Source organism: Bradysia coprophila, unplaced genomic scaffold (assembly GCF_014529535.1).
Source record: "Bradysia coprophila strain Holo2 unplaced genomic scaffold, BU_Bcop_v1 contig_24, whole genome shotgun sequence".
Taxonomy (NCBI): Eukaryota; Metazoa; Arthropoda; class Insecta; order Diptera; family Sciaridae; genus Bradysia; species Bradysia coprophila.
Genome location: NW_023503501.1, coordinates 4,518,533 through 4,531,219, shown reverse-complemented (window position 1 = coordinate 4,531,219; position 12,687 = coordinate 4,518,533). Strand labels below are relative to the sequence as shown.

General features: G+C 39.8%; 4 protein-coding genes across 4 annotated transcripts; 2 read left to right on the top strand and 2 right to left on the bottom strand.

The window, feature by feature from the left end:
- Positions 1-1,030: 1,030 nt before the first annotated feature.
- On the bottom strand, positions 1,031-2,565 carry LOC119077970. The gene is made up of 4 exons (XM_037185351.1): positions 2,295-2,565; positions 2,033-2,200; positions 1,848-1,973; positions 1,031-1,144 (listed from the first exon to the last, which is right to left on the bottom strand). Exons 1-4 carry the CDS (start codon positions 2,340-2,342, stop codon positions 1,073-1,075), a joined length of 414 nt encoding a protein of 137 aa, XP_037041246.1. The 5' UTR covers positions 2,343-2,565; the 3' UTR covers positions 1,031-1,072.
- A 1,083-nt stretch (positions 2,566-3,648) lies between these two features.
- On the top strand, positions 3,649-4,401 carry LOC119077968 (MORN repeat-containing protein 4 homolog). The gene is made up of 3 exons (XM_037185350.1): positions 3,649-3,770; positions 3,846-4,035; positions 4,092-4,401. The coding sequence occupies exons 1-3, from the start codon at positions 3,761-3,763 to the stop codon at positions 4,360-4,362; spliced, it is 471 nt and encodes a 156-aa protein (XP_037041245.1). The 5' UTR covers positions 3,649-3,760; the 3' UTR covers positions 4,363-4,401.
- LOC119077967 (MMS19 nucleotide excision repair protein homolog) lies at positions 4,375-8,057 on the bottom strand. Its single transcript, XM_037185349.1, has 7 exons — positions 7,859-8,057; positions 7,285-7,668; positions 6,846-7,195; positions 5,344-6,774; positions 4,910-5,155; positions 4,680-4,847; positions 4,375-4,622 (listed from the first exon to the last, which is right to left on the bottom strand). Exons 1-7 carry the CDS (start codon positions 7,944-7,946, stop codon positions 4,431-4,433), a joined length of 2,859 nt encoding a protein of 952 aa, XP_037041244.1. The 5' UTR covers positions 7,947-8,057; the 3' UTR covers positions 4,375-4,430.
- A 1,052-nt stretch (positions 8,058-9,109) lies between these two features.
- On the top strand, positions 9,110-11,139 carry LOC119077966. The gene is made up of 3 exons (XM_037185348.1): positions 9,110-9,309; positions 9,398-9,888; positions 9,950-11,139. Exons 1-3 carry the CDS (start codon positions 9,213-9,215, stop codon positions 11,129-11,131), a joined length of 1,770 nt encoding a protein of 589 aa, XP_037041243.1. The 5' UTR covers positions 9,110-9,212; the 3' UTR covers positions 11,132-11,139.
- The last annotated feature ends 1,548 nt before the right edge of the window (positions 11,140-12,687 follow it).

Below are 12,687 nucleotides of genomic sequence, written 5' to 3'. Positions count from 1 at the left end.
TTCGCTCCACTTTAAAGCTCTAAAGATTTTGCATCATAAAATGGTGAGTTTCAAACATTTCAAACAATGTTGGTCAACAGACCAACAATCAGTAGTTTTATACCAATTGATATCTCGGGACCAATTTTAATTTTAATGTGTCTATGGCATAGATGTCAATGGATAGTCATTCTGTCACATACAGATACACAGGGAACATATGTAGGGTTCCCAGGCGTACTCTTTTTAGAGTACATGTACTGGTTTTCAACATTGTTACTACTTTTAACTGGCTGTGGCTAGCCCGTTACTATTTCAACTATTATTTACTCTTCGTACTCTTTTTCAAATAAGAAAATCTAATTGTTGCTAATTTATTAGAAAATAGAAAGAAAATTTTTCGCTCCGCGGCAAAGATGTTATACTTTCTTCAATCATCCTGCATGGACTTACTACGGTAGTAATATTAATTTTTCGATACTTAGGGTACAAATGACCAATTTGTGTGACAGAGCACTAAATTTGCTAAGAGAACTTTTGGAAAGCTTCTGACTCATGGTCAAAGAAAGGGGTGTCTGAAGCTTTGAAAAATATTGACGATTTGAGCTGAATGTGATTTTATGAAAGCGCCTCAAGGAGCAACTCAATTCGGAGTTTTGCTGCTCATTAATCAAAAACATGCCACAAATGTTGAAATTGTTAGAACATAAATCGTGAGGATTTTTATAATTTTTTGAATGAAGGAAACGCCAAATCAATTTTACCTAATCTTTTCCACTTCCAAATAATGTACTCTGTTGTACTCTTTTCTTGTTCTGACTAGCGTACTCTATTGTACTCTTTTTCAAGTTGGAAATGTACTCTATTTCAAAATTCCCTAACCCTAAACATATGATGGGAGAAAAAGTTCTGCTTTTAGCAGTCCCTAAAATTTTTGTGTGTATGTTTGTTTGACTTGCATCACTGCCGCTTAGTTGAGCGGTACTATAATGTGAAAACGAATTGAAATATCGAAAATTATAATTTATTGTTAACAAAACCAATTTTGCAACAAAAACGGAATCATTAAAAGCAATTTGCTGGTTTTTTCGCGTTATTTCTTGATTTTTTTGTAAATTTCGTATAAGATCCATGCAAAAATCGCTGCAGTCGCGAATTGGAAGATCTGTCGAATTAATTTCCGTTAAGTTGTAAAGTGTTAACGTAAAATTTCACTAAAAAAAGTCAAACTTATCATGTTTTATTAAGTTTCCTGTATTGGTACTATTATACTACTCCGACAGCCAGAGAACAAACCACTGCTCCTAGCAGTTACATAAAGAGTACTCGGAAGCTGATTAAATCAGTTTGGTCTTTTGTTAGATAGATAGGTGATTTGTTTCCCTGTATGATGAGTTAGCACATATCCATACAAACAATCTGAAGCGGTAGCTCTAACCACAATGTTAATGCTAGGAACAGTTCTACACAGAGACGCAATAACAAATAACGTCTGCTCTTCCCTGAGGTAATCATTCGGTATATGAGTCCATCACCTTCCACGTCGTTTAGACTACTCGATTACTCGTAAAATTGATCCCGGATCATTCTTGTAAATTCTTGTAAATATTCTACGCAACTGTAACACATTTTAGGAGTGTTGATACAACTAACGAAGTTCAGTCGCCATTCCAAAATCTAATATCAGTGCCTGAAAGCTTTCCTTTAACAAAATGCTATGGAGGGAACTTTTATTCTTTATAGGCCTAAGATCAAAGCAAACTTCTTTACAGATAAAAAAAATTAGGATAAAACACACCCCGAATGAGTTCCATTCCACAATCCCGATGACACAAAAATCAAATCAAAAATGTTTAAAAATAATTTACCATTGCAAAGATCCTCGTTGCTAAATAGGAATTGCCAAAGTATTTTGGTAATCGACATGTCAAGACCAGAAAAATAATCGCTGCAATAGCTAAGAGTACCACAAAAACTAAATAAGCAATCGCTTCCTGAAATTAAATGAAACATTGTCGGCAAGAATGACTTTTTATGGCTTTAAAACCTATACCATTTTAAAGAACTGAGTTGTCGTAGGCATCTTTTTCAATACTATTAAAATGACCAAGCTGAGTGAATATATGAACGCAAAGATTGTCATAACCAATGCAAATTGATCTCCGCCGTCAGTTCTAAAATATGATCCTCCAGTTAAACCGACCGTCACAAGCGATACTGCCTATAAGCAACAGATATATTATTTCATGTCCAACAGAGCAGGATGCCCTAGCAGGAGCAGGAGCCCTAGCTAATTTACAGACAAATTGACTTACTGTTGCCACCCCTTTAAGCATATTCTCCCTGCCTTTGAAGTCGTCCATATTTCAAATTGATTGGGATGGATCGGAACACTGTCAACTGAGCTTCACGGAGGCTATTTATTGAAATTACTTGATCAAACCGAAAATAAAATATTCTGCAAAATCAGGAGGTAGTTGATTCAGTCGCCTGTACTGTTGATTTTGTGCCTGGATTTCAAGGTTGTCTTTGCGTTTCCATATAAAATCAAGAAACCGCCGGTCTTCGTTTTGATCTTTCTGTCTAAGTTTTGGCAACGCTTGCTCTTCAATTTCCATTTTTCATCCAAAATTCAGCTCTATAATACTTTATTGGGTAATCGATCTAGAATTATTGCTGCAGTGTCTCTATGCCACATTCAGGATAGATTTTTACCTAACTCAACATTGTGGCTGATTTACGGTTTTAGAGATAAAAATTAGAGAGCAGACATTTTCACCTATTCAACGAAGTACTTGGGTAAATAGGTTTGTTCCAAACAACTGTAAACCCGAAGTTTGACAACACGAACGACGACGATTTCATCCACAGAGAGATGAACATAACCTGAACATCAACAAAGTTCTTTGTAAATTTTTCGTTACAATTTTCGTCAACCTGAAAGTTGAGGTTAAGTTGCCTTCTGTGGATGAAAATTAACATTTCGAAATGACCTTGGAACAAACCTATATATGTGCGGAGTTAAGAGTGATATCCGCCAAAACTTGAACCAATTTGAAAACAATGGTTCAGCGATCCAGGCTTGAATCGTCTTTCAATTCTTAGAAATAGTGATCTTTTACTCTTTCGTTTGGTTTCCCATTTTCGAAGTGAACACGTGAAAAGTTGTAGCATGTCAAGGGGTGGTGAAAACAGTTTTCTGGTCACACCTATACCTATGGGTTCAAAAGCTTTGCGGTAATTTTAGCATGCAGAAAGTTTTGTCACATACGCAGTAAGGTGTTCATATAGAAGTTAAGAGAAAAAATTTCATTCACTCATTTCTCAGTTGCATTTGCATCCAAATAGAGCGTCGAGTTGAAGATTTGACACAGACATTGTGAGAAATTCGAGGCACTAACTAAACGCAGATTTTTTTTTTTTTATATTTCCCCCTGTATGAACGTAAAACTAGCTGAAAACATACTTCATGTGATGGATCATTTTCACAGGATGCAAACTGCTATGTAATGGTCAACTTTCGCATGGGCCCGACAATAAAGTATTTTCACGTTCACAATTAGACGTTTTCGATTGATTACTTACAACTGAATTTTCGATAATTTACCATCGATCGTACTGCACATGAGTATTCCGAGCCGATGAGAAGCATTCACCTTTTTTATTGTAATCCAATTTGTTCATGGTAAATGAAGCCATAGTCCGTTCGATTGATGTCGTCAATAGTGCCAAACGACTGTACGAAACTTTATTTTGAATTTTCTCTTCAAAGTGTAGCAACATGGATGTTGGTATTGTTTGTGTATTCAATTGACTTCACCGAGCAGAATTGATAAAATTCAACTTTTCCTTTTGCTTTCCACAAGTGCCCGGAGTAGTCAAATGCGGTGGTCATCGATATGAGGACGGTACACGATACATAGGCGATTGGAATCATAAAGGACAGAAGCACGGAATGGGACATTTGCTGTTACCGGACGGAACACGATACGACGGAGCATTCATTAATGGTTTGTGTTCCGGTCTTGGTGTAATGCAATTTTCGGATGGTGCAAAGTATGTTCAAGAGTCCCTGCGATTCTCCCGTCAATTAATCGCTAAATATCACTTAGATACGAGGGTGAATTCATGCAGGGCTGGTTCCACGGTCATGGTATATTTTGGCGTGCTGATGGCATGAAATTTGAAGGTGAATTTCGCGGCGGACGCATATGGGGACTGGGATTGGTGACGTTCAACGATCACACGCACGGCTTTCCACGGAACGAGGGATTCTTTCAGGATTGTCGTATGATTCGAAAGAAAAAGTGTCCGGATGTGGTTCAACGCTCGCAGAAAATTGCTTTGATGGCTCGAGCGCTGTGCGATCAAGGTGGAATGTGAATGCGGGAAAAATAAAATTTTAGAAAATTTTTATTTGCCAACAACAGAAATTAGTCCAACAAATTCTTTCATTTCTTCTCCGCTGATCCGATCAGGAACCAACGATTTCGCGTTTGAACGGCTGCATTTCGAACCAGACGCTTCGGGTCATCCAGCACAGTTTGGAGTTCTCGCAATACATCGTATTTGTAGGGGACCACAACGAAAACGGGATATTCGCTAACTATTAACAGACATTGCAGGGCTGCAATGCGCACTTTCTGTAACGATTCAGACGAATTAGTCACCCTTTACCGAACACACCACCATCCACTCACCATGCAATCTTTGTATTTTGTCAGTCGAAGGAAATTGGCGATGATGTGCTGAAAGTGGTCTTGGAAGTAACTGTCCTTATCCTTAAGAAATCCATTGCAGATGTCCATTGATACGAGTAGTGGAGTAACTGCCTGCGATTCCAGGCACTTAAACAAAATTGGACCAACCTGAAATGGTGTGAGATGCGTCGTAAATTTATCGAATCAATTTCTAGAGTAGCAACACTCACCTTGTCCAAGTTCATCTTCAGCACAATGTGCGGTGTGATGCGAAGCACATGAACGAATGCGGTCAAATGATGTTCGGTGAAATCGACCAGTTTGCTCCACAGCTTCTTCAGCACAATTTGGAAAAGTTTTTGCTTGAACAGGTGCTTCAATACGGGCAAATGAAGACCGGGATGTTCCAACGAAATTATTTCGAATGCTAGTGCAGCCGCATGGGCTAATGTGGGATGGTCGAGTAGTTCAAGGATCTGAAAAGTGTTTTGACGCGTTCAGTTAGGTTGCCCTTTGGCTCTGAGTGTAAGACTTTCGGTTCAGGACGGCAAGTGGACGTGCGAATAAAAGGAAGCGTCAACTGCTAATCCCGAACCGACGTTTTTGGAAGACGCAAGTCCTTTTCATCAGTAGAAAGTGCAATATCATGACTCCATACACTTACCGATTCGACGAGCTCCGCCGCATCCGTGTGCCCACGTACCATTAATCCTTTGGCAATCCACGACAAAATTTCCACCGCTTTTTTATCGCCTTTCACGATTTCCTCCTTCAAAAAACTGATCGTGCGTTTCAGTACCGATTTCTTTAACTCCGATTCATCAGCTCTGTTAAACAAACTGCACAGCAAGTGATGCGCAATTTGGGTAAGTTTCTTGTCCGCACTCAACAATGCCAATTTCGTTAGTTCGCTAACGATGTGGTCAAAGTGATCCTCCAGATCGATGGTATCATCGAGAAATCCCAGGATGCCAGACGTCAGATACAAGTCCTGAGTAGTCTGTAAGTTCATTTTCGTCAGATACGTTTTGACGATGTCTTGCTGCGCTTTCGCATCCAATGACTGGACGACCAGTCTTAAGATAATCGAAATTTGGTATAAGATGTCACTATCCAACGCCGGATTATTATGAACGAATTGCACAAATTGATCGACAATCTTGTATTTGGCAGACAGTTCAACTAACAATTCGCTGGTTTGGGTGGTTTCCAATAGTTTACGAAGATTCTGTAGCGCCAGCAATTGGGTGGCCGAACCCATATCGAAGGCTGACTTGAAAATGAATTTCAAAATCTCTTCTCTCAACTCTGGTACACCGATCAGAACGCACAGAGCGTCGAAAATTTTGTTCGAAACTTTCGGATCTTTCGAAAAGTCTGTGTCGTTCAACAATCGGCTGACAACTTTGTCGTGCACCTCGATTGGATTTACATTAGCAAACTCTTTCAAAAGTGGTTTGACATCAACATCACCATCGTTTCGGCCCAAGTACTTCTGGATTGCATCATACACCGTCACTCGGTTGTCCGGCGATACGAATGCAGATATTTTGGTGAACGAATTTACGCCGACTTCAATTAGATCCTGATTCGACTGTGTATCCATTATGCACAGCAGTAATTCACGCTGAATTGTATCCATAACACCCGGCTCAATCACTTCGTTCAATTTACCATTGACGTTGCAAACCACGAGAAATTTTGCCACAAAATCGATAAGAGTGCATCGCTGAACCGTTTTCTCCGAATTGATACGAATTTGCGTTAAGAACACTGGCAATACCTTGCTGCTCACAATCTTGGCAGAAAATGTATTCCCTCTCGCACAAACCAATGCGACGGCAGTTGAAGGAATGAATAGTCGTGCGTCTACGTCAGCAAGAGACTGTAAAATTGTGTCGAATATCGTTGTCAGAAGGTTAGAGCCCGTCGCTTCATCGACGGCAACATTTTTGATCAACTCTTGTAGCGTGTTCAATGCAGCGACTGTGACGTCCTTGCTTGTGCCCGGCAATAATTCAACTTTTAGCGCTAACCAAATGCTGGTGAATTGTGACTCAATGTCTGATGCTTTGAATGCTGTCGATGCCTTGGTCTGTTCCATTGCGGATAGAAATTTGTGTTTTGAAATTGGCGTCAGAATTTAAATGATTTCCATCAACTTACCAGCAAACGTAACGAGTCCAACTTTGCCACATTCAGTCCACTGTCCAGCTTCTCCAACAGAAGCGGTATGCAAAATTCAGCAAAGTCTTCCGTTCCGCACAAACAATTGGCCAGTTTTTCCGCTAATTTGTCGCGTGTTATTGCGGCTGGATCGTTGGGAGCGGGATGAAAATCGACGGGAAAGTAACAAGCGCACACCTCGAAAAATTCTTCAGCCAAATGGCGCAGAGGATATCGACGGAAAAATGCCGGCAAAAAGTCGAAAATTTGAATCAAAATTCGTGGATCCCGTTCGCCATCAATGGAATTGATGACACCGTAAACGAAGTCCGGTCCCATTGCAAGCAGTTCTGAAAGTACATTTGAAGGAATCGGATGAATAATTTCTCAATCTAACCGAAAAACCCCAAAAGGGCCTTCGGCTCACACACTCCATTACCTTCAGATTGCCGTTCCGAAACAATGCGCAAAAATTCGAAAATCTTCTCTCGATCTTCTCGAACCTGACTCTGGCACGAGATGTGTTGAAACATTGACTGTAGCAGTCGCGTTGTCGACCCTTGTGGCAAATTTTTCATCGAAGCCAATGCCACCATGCCAGTGAATACGCCGGGCATAACCGAATGATGATCTTTTAACCGGTCGCAGTAGAAAGTGGATATGAAATTGAGCTGCACATCGTTGAGCAATTCCTTTGGCAGGGTAGCCATAACAGTAGACAAGAAATTGGTTGCTTTGGCTCGCAATTCTACTTCGGTAGAGATCAATGCAAATCCGAGACTTTCGACAAGTGTTGAGATGTCTGTCTTCTTGGATTCAATGTCTGGAACAAGGAAATACATTTTGTTGTTGTCCACTTTTCGTTAGTGTGTGGCAAGCACTGCCGATAAGATCTGGTGTAACCTTCCTTCAGTGTTATCTACAACTACAACATGTACACACTCATGCTGTTGGTCTGTTGCAATAGACAACAAAGAACACAATTTTGTCTGACGATTCCTCAGATTACTCACCATGACTAATATCTCTGACCGCTTCACTAAAATGATCACCATTCTCTAGAGCCCTTTTTATAGACTCTTCCGTAACGTTAAATGTCATTTTAAAGAACGAAATAGTGGCCAGGCAATTGTTTTGTATTTGGTACACAGTTCAACCAACGAGCACTACACACACTCTTTATTTATGATTTTAATGTGTCATGAATGTCAAAATGTCATGTGCGTCGTGAAATCATACTGCAGTGTTGACAGATATATCAGAAGGCTCTTGCTGTGTGAGATCAAGCTGTATACTTTGGGGAGGTCACGCAGATCGCCATTTTATTAGAAACGCGGGAACACACCTTTTCCATAAAACTTAAACAAATTTGTTCGTTAAAACTTCAAAGTGAGGTTGTGTTGGCTTCTTTGTGGATGACGATTGACAGTTTGAACGGCCTTGGAAGAAACCTATTGGTTTGTTCCAAGGCCATACGAACTGTCAAATCTCATCCATAGAGCCATAACCTCATCAATATTTTTATATGAAAACCGATCTCTGCTGATGAAATGGTGTTTGTTTGGCCAGTCAGAATTCGTGCTTATAGTTACTTGGAACAAACCTATTAAGCTCAGCCATGGAGTTACACTCGAGAGGTATGCCAAGGTGGCGCTGCCTGATTAGAACAGCTCTGATTTCCCCTATTTCCCAAAAAATTTTGTTGTTTCCTTTGATTAACAGCGCCTCCACGCCACGTTACGAGTACTCCATGGGCTCAGCAAATAACTTTTTCATCGACTCATTCACTTTAAATTCAAATTTTAGGCACACTTACGGCGTGAAGTGAATATCGTTAATGGAAGTTATTCAAACTCTATCCGTCGCTTTGCCCCTTCTCACTTTTCATTTCGAATTTTTAGCTGCCTTAACTGCGTCGATTACTTTTATGGCTGTAAAACGAATTGCACGAATTTTATCGAAATTTTGTTGCTTGGCAAGTTCACGAATTTAGTTAGATTTAACCAACAACAACACGCTAATGAGCGTAGAGTTGTTGGTGTTATTGCAGACTTGAAAAAAGATTTTTCAAGTTTTAGACAGACCTGATGCCTTAGCAAAAACAAATGTTTGTTTGTAAGTAGTGAATGGGATTATCGTAAAATTGCAATCCTTTTTTCTCTAATCGTGCAACTGAAGCCCTGAACTGCCAGTGTCATACCCATAAGACTCCGTCTTTATGTGTACAGGTTACCAGCGATAAAAATAATTTTATCTTTGCACAGAACGATGTTTCAGGTGTCTGTGTTGTTAACTCAGTTCAAGACGTGTAAGCTTATTCGATTTCATTTTTGAATCGACCTTGATTGGCTTAGTACTTAGTACACAATGCTGAAAAGCGCGGCGCTGTTTCTTTGTGGATTCTGTTGGCTATATACATTTCACACAACGGCTCAGCTTTTAACTGAAATCTCAGGGCTTTTAGGTAGAATTATTTAGGTTATTCACAACATACCCTCTCGTAATCCTCTCCCGGTTTTTGTTACATCTACAAATAAAAATATCTTTTGCAGTCGGATCAAAGAAATCAATTTCACTTCCAAACCCACCGAACTTTCCATCTAATATTCCTCTCAGGCTGGGAACGTACGAAAATTGGGCAAACGAATTATCAATTCAAGATTTATGGATCGCTACTCCATCCCACTATCGAGACATAGTCACACTAGCCAACTGGGCATATGCCAATAATTTTACGCTTCGTGCTAGTGGCTATATGCATAATTGGTCTCCTCTGACTGTGACCAAAGCTAATAGGTTTGTTAAGAATGTCGTTCTGGTTGATACTAAAGCAGCGTTAATTCGTATGGCGTTGACGCAATCGCCATATGCTAATACTATGGCTGTTCAAGTGCAAACAGGTGTGACTGTGACTGATTTGTTGACGTTTTTGGAAGAAAATGGATTGGGTGTCTATGCAGTTCCGGCTCCAGGCGGAATAACAATTGGAGGCGCTTTGGCAATAGGTGGACATGGTACTTCGGTGCCAGCAATTGGTGAAACGGTATAGAATTTTGGTTTTTAAAATGAATCTGTTTCAACAAAAGAAAAATCTTGGTCCTAAGGAACCACCTGGTTTCTCCTACGGAACGATAAGTAATTTAGTGATCTCTTTGACCGCAGTGGTTTGGGATCCAGCACAACAAACCTACGGTTTAAAAACGTTCAGGAGATCTGAAACAGAGACAAAGGCTTTCCTTGTCCACTTGGGTCGTACGTTTCTTACTGAAGCGACACTTATGGTTGGACCGAACTATAATCTCCGCTGCATTAGTCGAACAGACATTCCGAGTGATGAATTGTTCGCCGATCCAACGAGTGTGAACGCAGATACAAGAACTTTTGCTCGCTTTCTCAACGAGTCTGGTCGCATCGAAACCATATTGTTTCCGTTCACTGGTATTCCATGGTTGAAGGTTTGGAGCATTTGTCCGAATAAGCCACGATCACTATTGACGAGAACGGTTACTCGTCCGTACAACTATATCGTTCCGAACACAATACCAGAATTTCTCTCCATGATTGTAGGGAATGCATCAAATTCGATCGGCATTCTTAATCCACTGTTTGGTACGACAGAGAGGCTTCTGGCATCCGTGGGAAACCTAGCTACATTGTCGTTTGATATTTGGGGAAAATCGAAAAATCTTTTGTTGTACGTCAAGGAGACAACCATAAGACAGACTGCTTGTGGCTATGCAATTATTACGACACGTGGCAATGTTCAACGTATTGTTAGTCGGCTGACTGTATTCTATAATCATCTCTTACGTGATTATGCCTCAAAAAACTTGTATCCCATAAACGGCGTAATCGAAATGCGAGCATCAGCCCTAGACTATTCCAACAAAGTCGTTCCGGATGGCGAATCACCATCATTATCCGTACTTCATCCAGTCGATGGCCATCCCGAATATGATACAGCCATTTGGTTGTCGATCCTGTCATACCCTTATTCTACCCACCAAAATGAAGCGTACCAAACAATTGAAAGCTTTATCTTCCGTGAATTCCATGGCGTCGATTCTGTGGTTAGAGTGGAATGGTCTAAGGGATTTGCTTACAGTTTGGATGAAGGAGGCTGGACTGCACCACATGTTCTTAACGAAGTTATACCGTCTACATTTCCAGCGACATCGTCGCTCAATGGATGGAATTACGCAATTTCCGTTTTCGATAAATACGATCCACATCGAATATTTAGCAACACTTTTTTGGATCAGGTGTTGGTGAAAGAGTCGAAATAAAATCAATCCACGCCGTCGCTTCAAAATGAAAGTATTCCATGAAAAATTCTAGAGTACGGTGAGGAGAGTAATTTGTAAGAATTTCGACCCAATTCATTTCACTCGTTCCACATGAAAAAAAAAGCGGCGGCACGATGTATACCTACATGTCGCATACAGAGACTATTATCTGATAATTTGAATTACGAAATTTACCAATGAAATTACCGAATTTATAAATTTGTCCAAAATTTGCAAAAAGTCTATTCGGTAATTCCTGTGGAACGAATGACATGGATCGAAATTGTCGGTTCTTATATTTCTCTCTCTGTTATCGAAACAATCGTAATCAAAATTTTCTTAGATTTTGCGTCAATCATTATATCGAATTTAGTCAAAATCTCTAGTTCCAATAATTTATTAAAATCGAAAATTCTAGCATCATTCTGGGTATCCATGGCACTGAATTGATATATTATCAATGACACACGGTAAGGAAATGTCACAGTACCTGGGTAAAAGATCAATTAATCTGTTAAAAGATTGTCAGAATAGTTATTTTCCTATCATTTGTCCAAGTCCATTCGCGCGGAGGAATCTCCAAACAAATCAGAATCGCCAGAGTTTTACGAAACGCCAAGAAATGTGAATTTATCTTTTTCGTGTTTTTTTACACTTTGTCGAGTTTTCGTGGCGTCTCTTCGCTCTTTGCGGCGATCTATCTTAATACATTTTAGCGATTCTTTTGAGGTGAATTAGGAAATCTTAGTCGGGTCGCTTGTGTCAATCCTCTCGTTTCACGTTTTTCGAGCGTTTCAGTTATCATACATGATTGGGAATGAAAAGTTATGGAACAAATTTGCTTCTTCTAAAATCGACTTTTTCAGTTTATTTTTGGCAGACGGAGTGATTTTTTCTGACACAAGGACCTGGACTATCTGCAAAAAAAATATAAATTGCCCAGACCGCCCAAAGGTTTGTTCCAAGGCCATATGAATTGTCAAATTTCATCCATATAACCATAACCTCAATAATACCTCTGTGTAAATCGCGTAAGCGACGTTGGTCAATTTGTATGAAATATCACGTAAGCGACGTTGCTATGGATGAAATTGTCGTTGTTCGGGTTGTCAAAGTTCGTGTTTACAGTTACTTGGAACAAACGGAACAAACCTATACCGCATAGCAAGTCATTTTAGCGCTTAGTTTTTGACATTTATTATAAATGACATCAACGTTATTTTGTGCAACTGTCAGTTTAAATTTTTGGCGCACCTATGACGTGAATTGGATGCTAAGAATATAATTCATTAATTCGGAGACAGCTTTGTGATACTCATAATCTCACTCGTCTGTTTTTGAGCGTTGAGCGTTGAGTGAACAATTCGATGAAAAAGTGAACCAAAAAATACATTTCAACGCTTCCCTGCATGAAAATGACTCTACGTTAAAAATACCTCCGCACTTTCCATTTTGAATTTCGACCGCACTTACACGGCGTGAATTTGAATCATTAATGGAAACTGAAAGATTTTCTTTCCAACTGCAGTAATTATGCTCTGCGTCTTGTACATGAA

What these genes read in the sequence shown, in the direction of transcription:
- LOC119077970 (XM_037185351.1), bottom strand. Translation starts at nt 2,342, where the DNA reads ATGGACGACTTCAAAGGCAGGGAGAATATGCTTAAAGGGGTGGCAACA. An exon ending in TGCTTAAAGGGGTGGCAACA is followed by an intron (nt 2,201 to 2,294) that starts GTAAGTCAATTT and finishes TGTTGCTTATAG; the next exon opens with GCAGTATCGCTTGTGACGGT. An exon ending in CAACTCAGTTCTTTAAAATG is followed by an intron (nt 1,974 to 2,032) that starts GTATAGGTTTTA and finishes ATTTAATTTCAG; the next exon opens with GAAGCGATTGCTTATTTAGT.
- LOC119077968 (XM_037185350.1), top strand. An exon ending in CAATTTTCGGATGGTGCAAA is followed by an intron (nt 4,036 to 4,091) that starts GTATGTTCAAGA and finishes AATATCACTTAG; the next exon opens with ATACGAGGGTGAATTCATGC.
- LOC119077967 (XM_037185349.1), bottom strand. Translation starts at nt 7,946, where the DNA reads ATGACATTTAACGTTACGGAAGAGTCTATAAAAAGGGCTCTAGAGAAT. An exon ending in GGTCAGAGATATTAGTCATG is followed by an intron (nt 7,669 to 7,858) that starts GTGAGTAATCTG and finishes TCCTTGTTCCAG; the next exon opens with ACATTGAATCCAAGAAGACA. An exon ending in CGGCGGAGCTCGTCGAATCG is followed by an intron (nt 5,156 to 5,343) that starts GTAAGTGTATGG and finishes AACACTTTTCAG; the next exon opens with ATCCTTGAACTACTCGACCA.
- LOC119077966 (XM_037185348.1), top strand. Translation starts at nt 9,213, where the DNA reads ATGCTGAAAAGCGCGGCGCTGTTTCTTTGTGGATTCTGTTGGCTATAT. An exon ending in TGAAATCTCAGGGCTTTTAG is followed by an intron (nt 9,310 to 9,397) that starts GTAGAATTATTT and finishes TATCTTTTGCAG; the next exon opens with TCGGATCAAAGAAATCAATT. An exon ending in TGCCAGCAATTGGTGAAACG is followed by an intron (nt 9,889 to 9,949) that starts GTATAGAATTTT and finishes CTTGGTCCTAAG; the next exon opens with GAACCACCTGGTTTCTCCTA.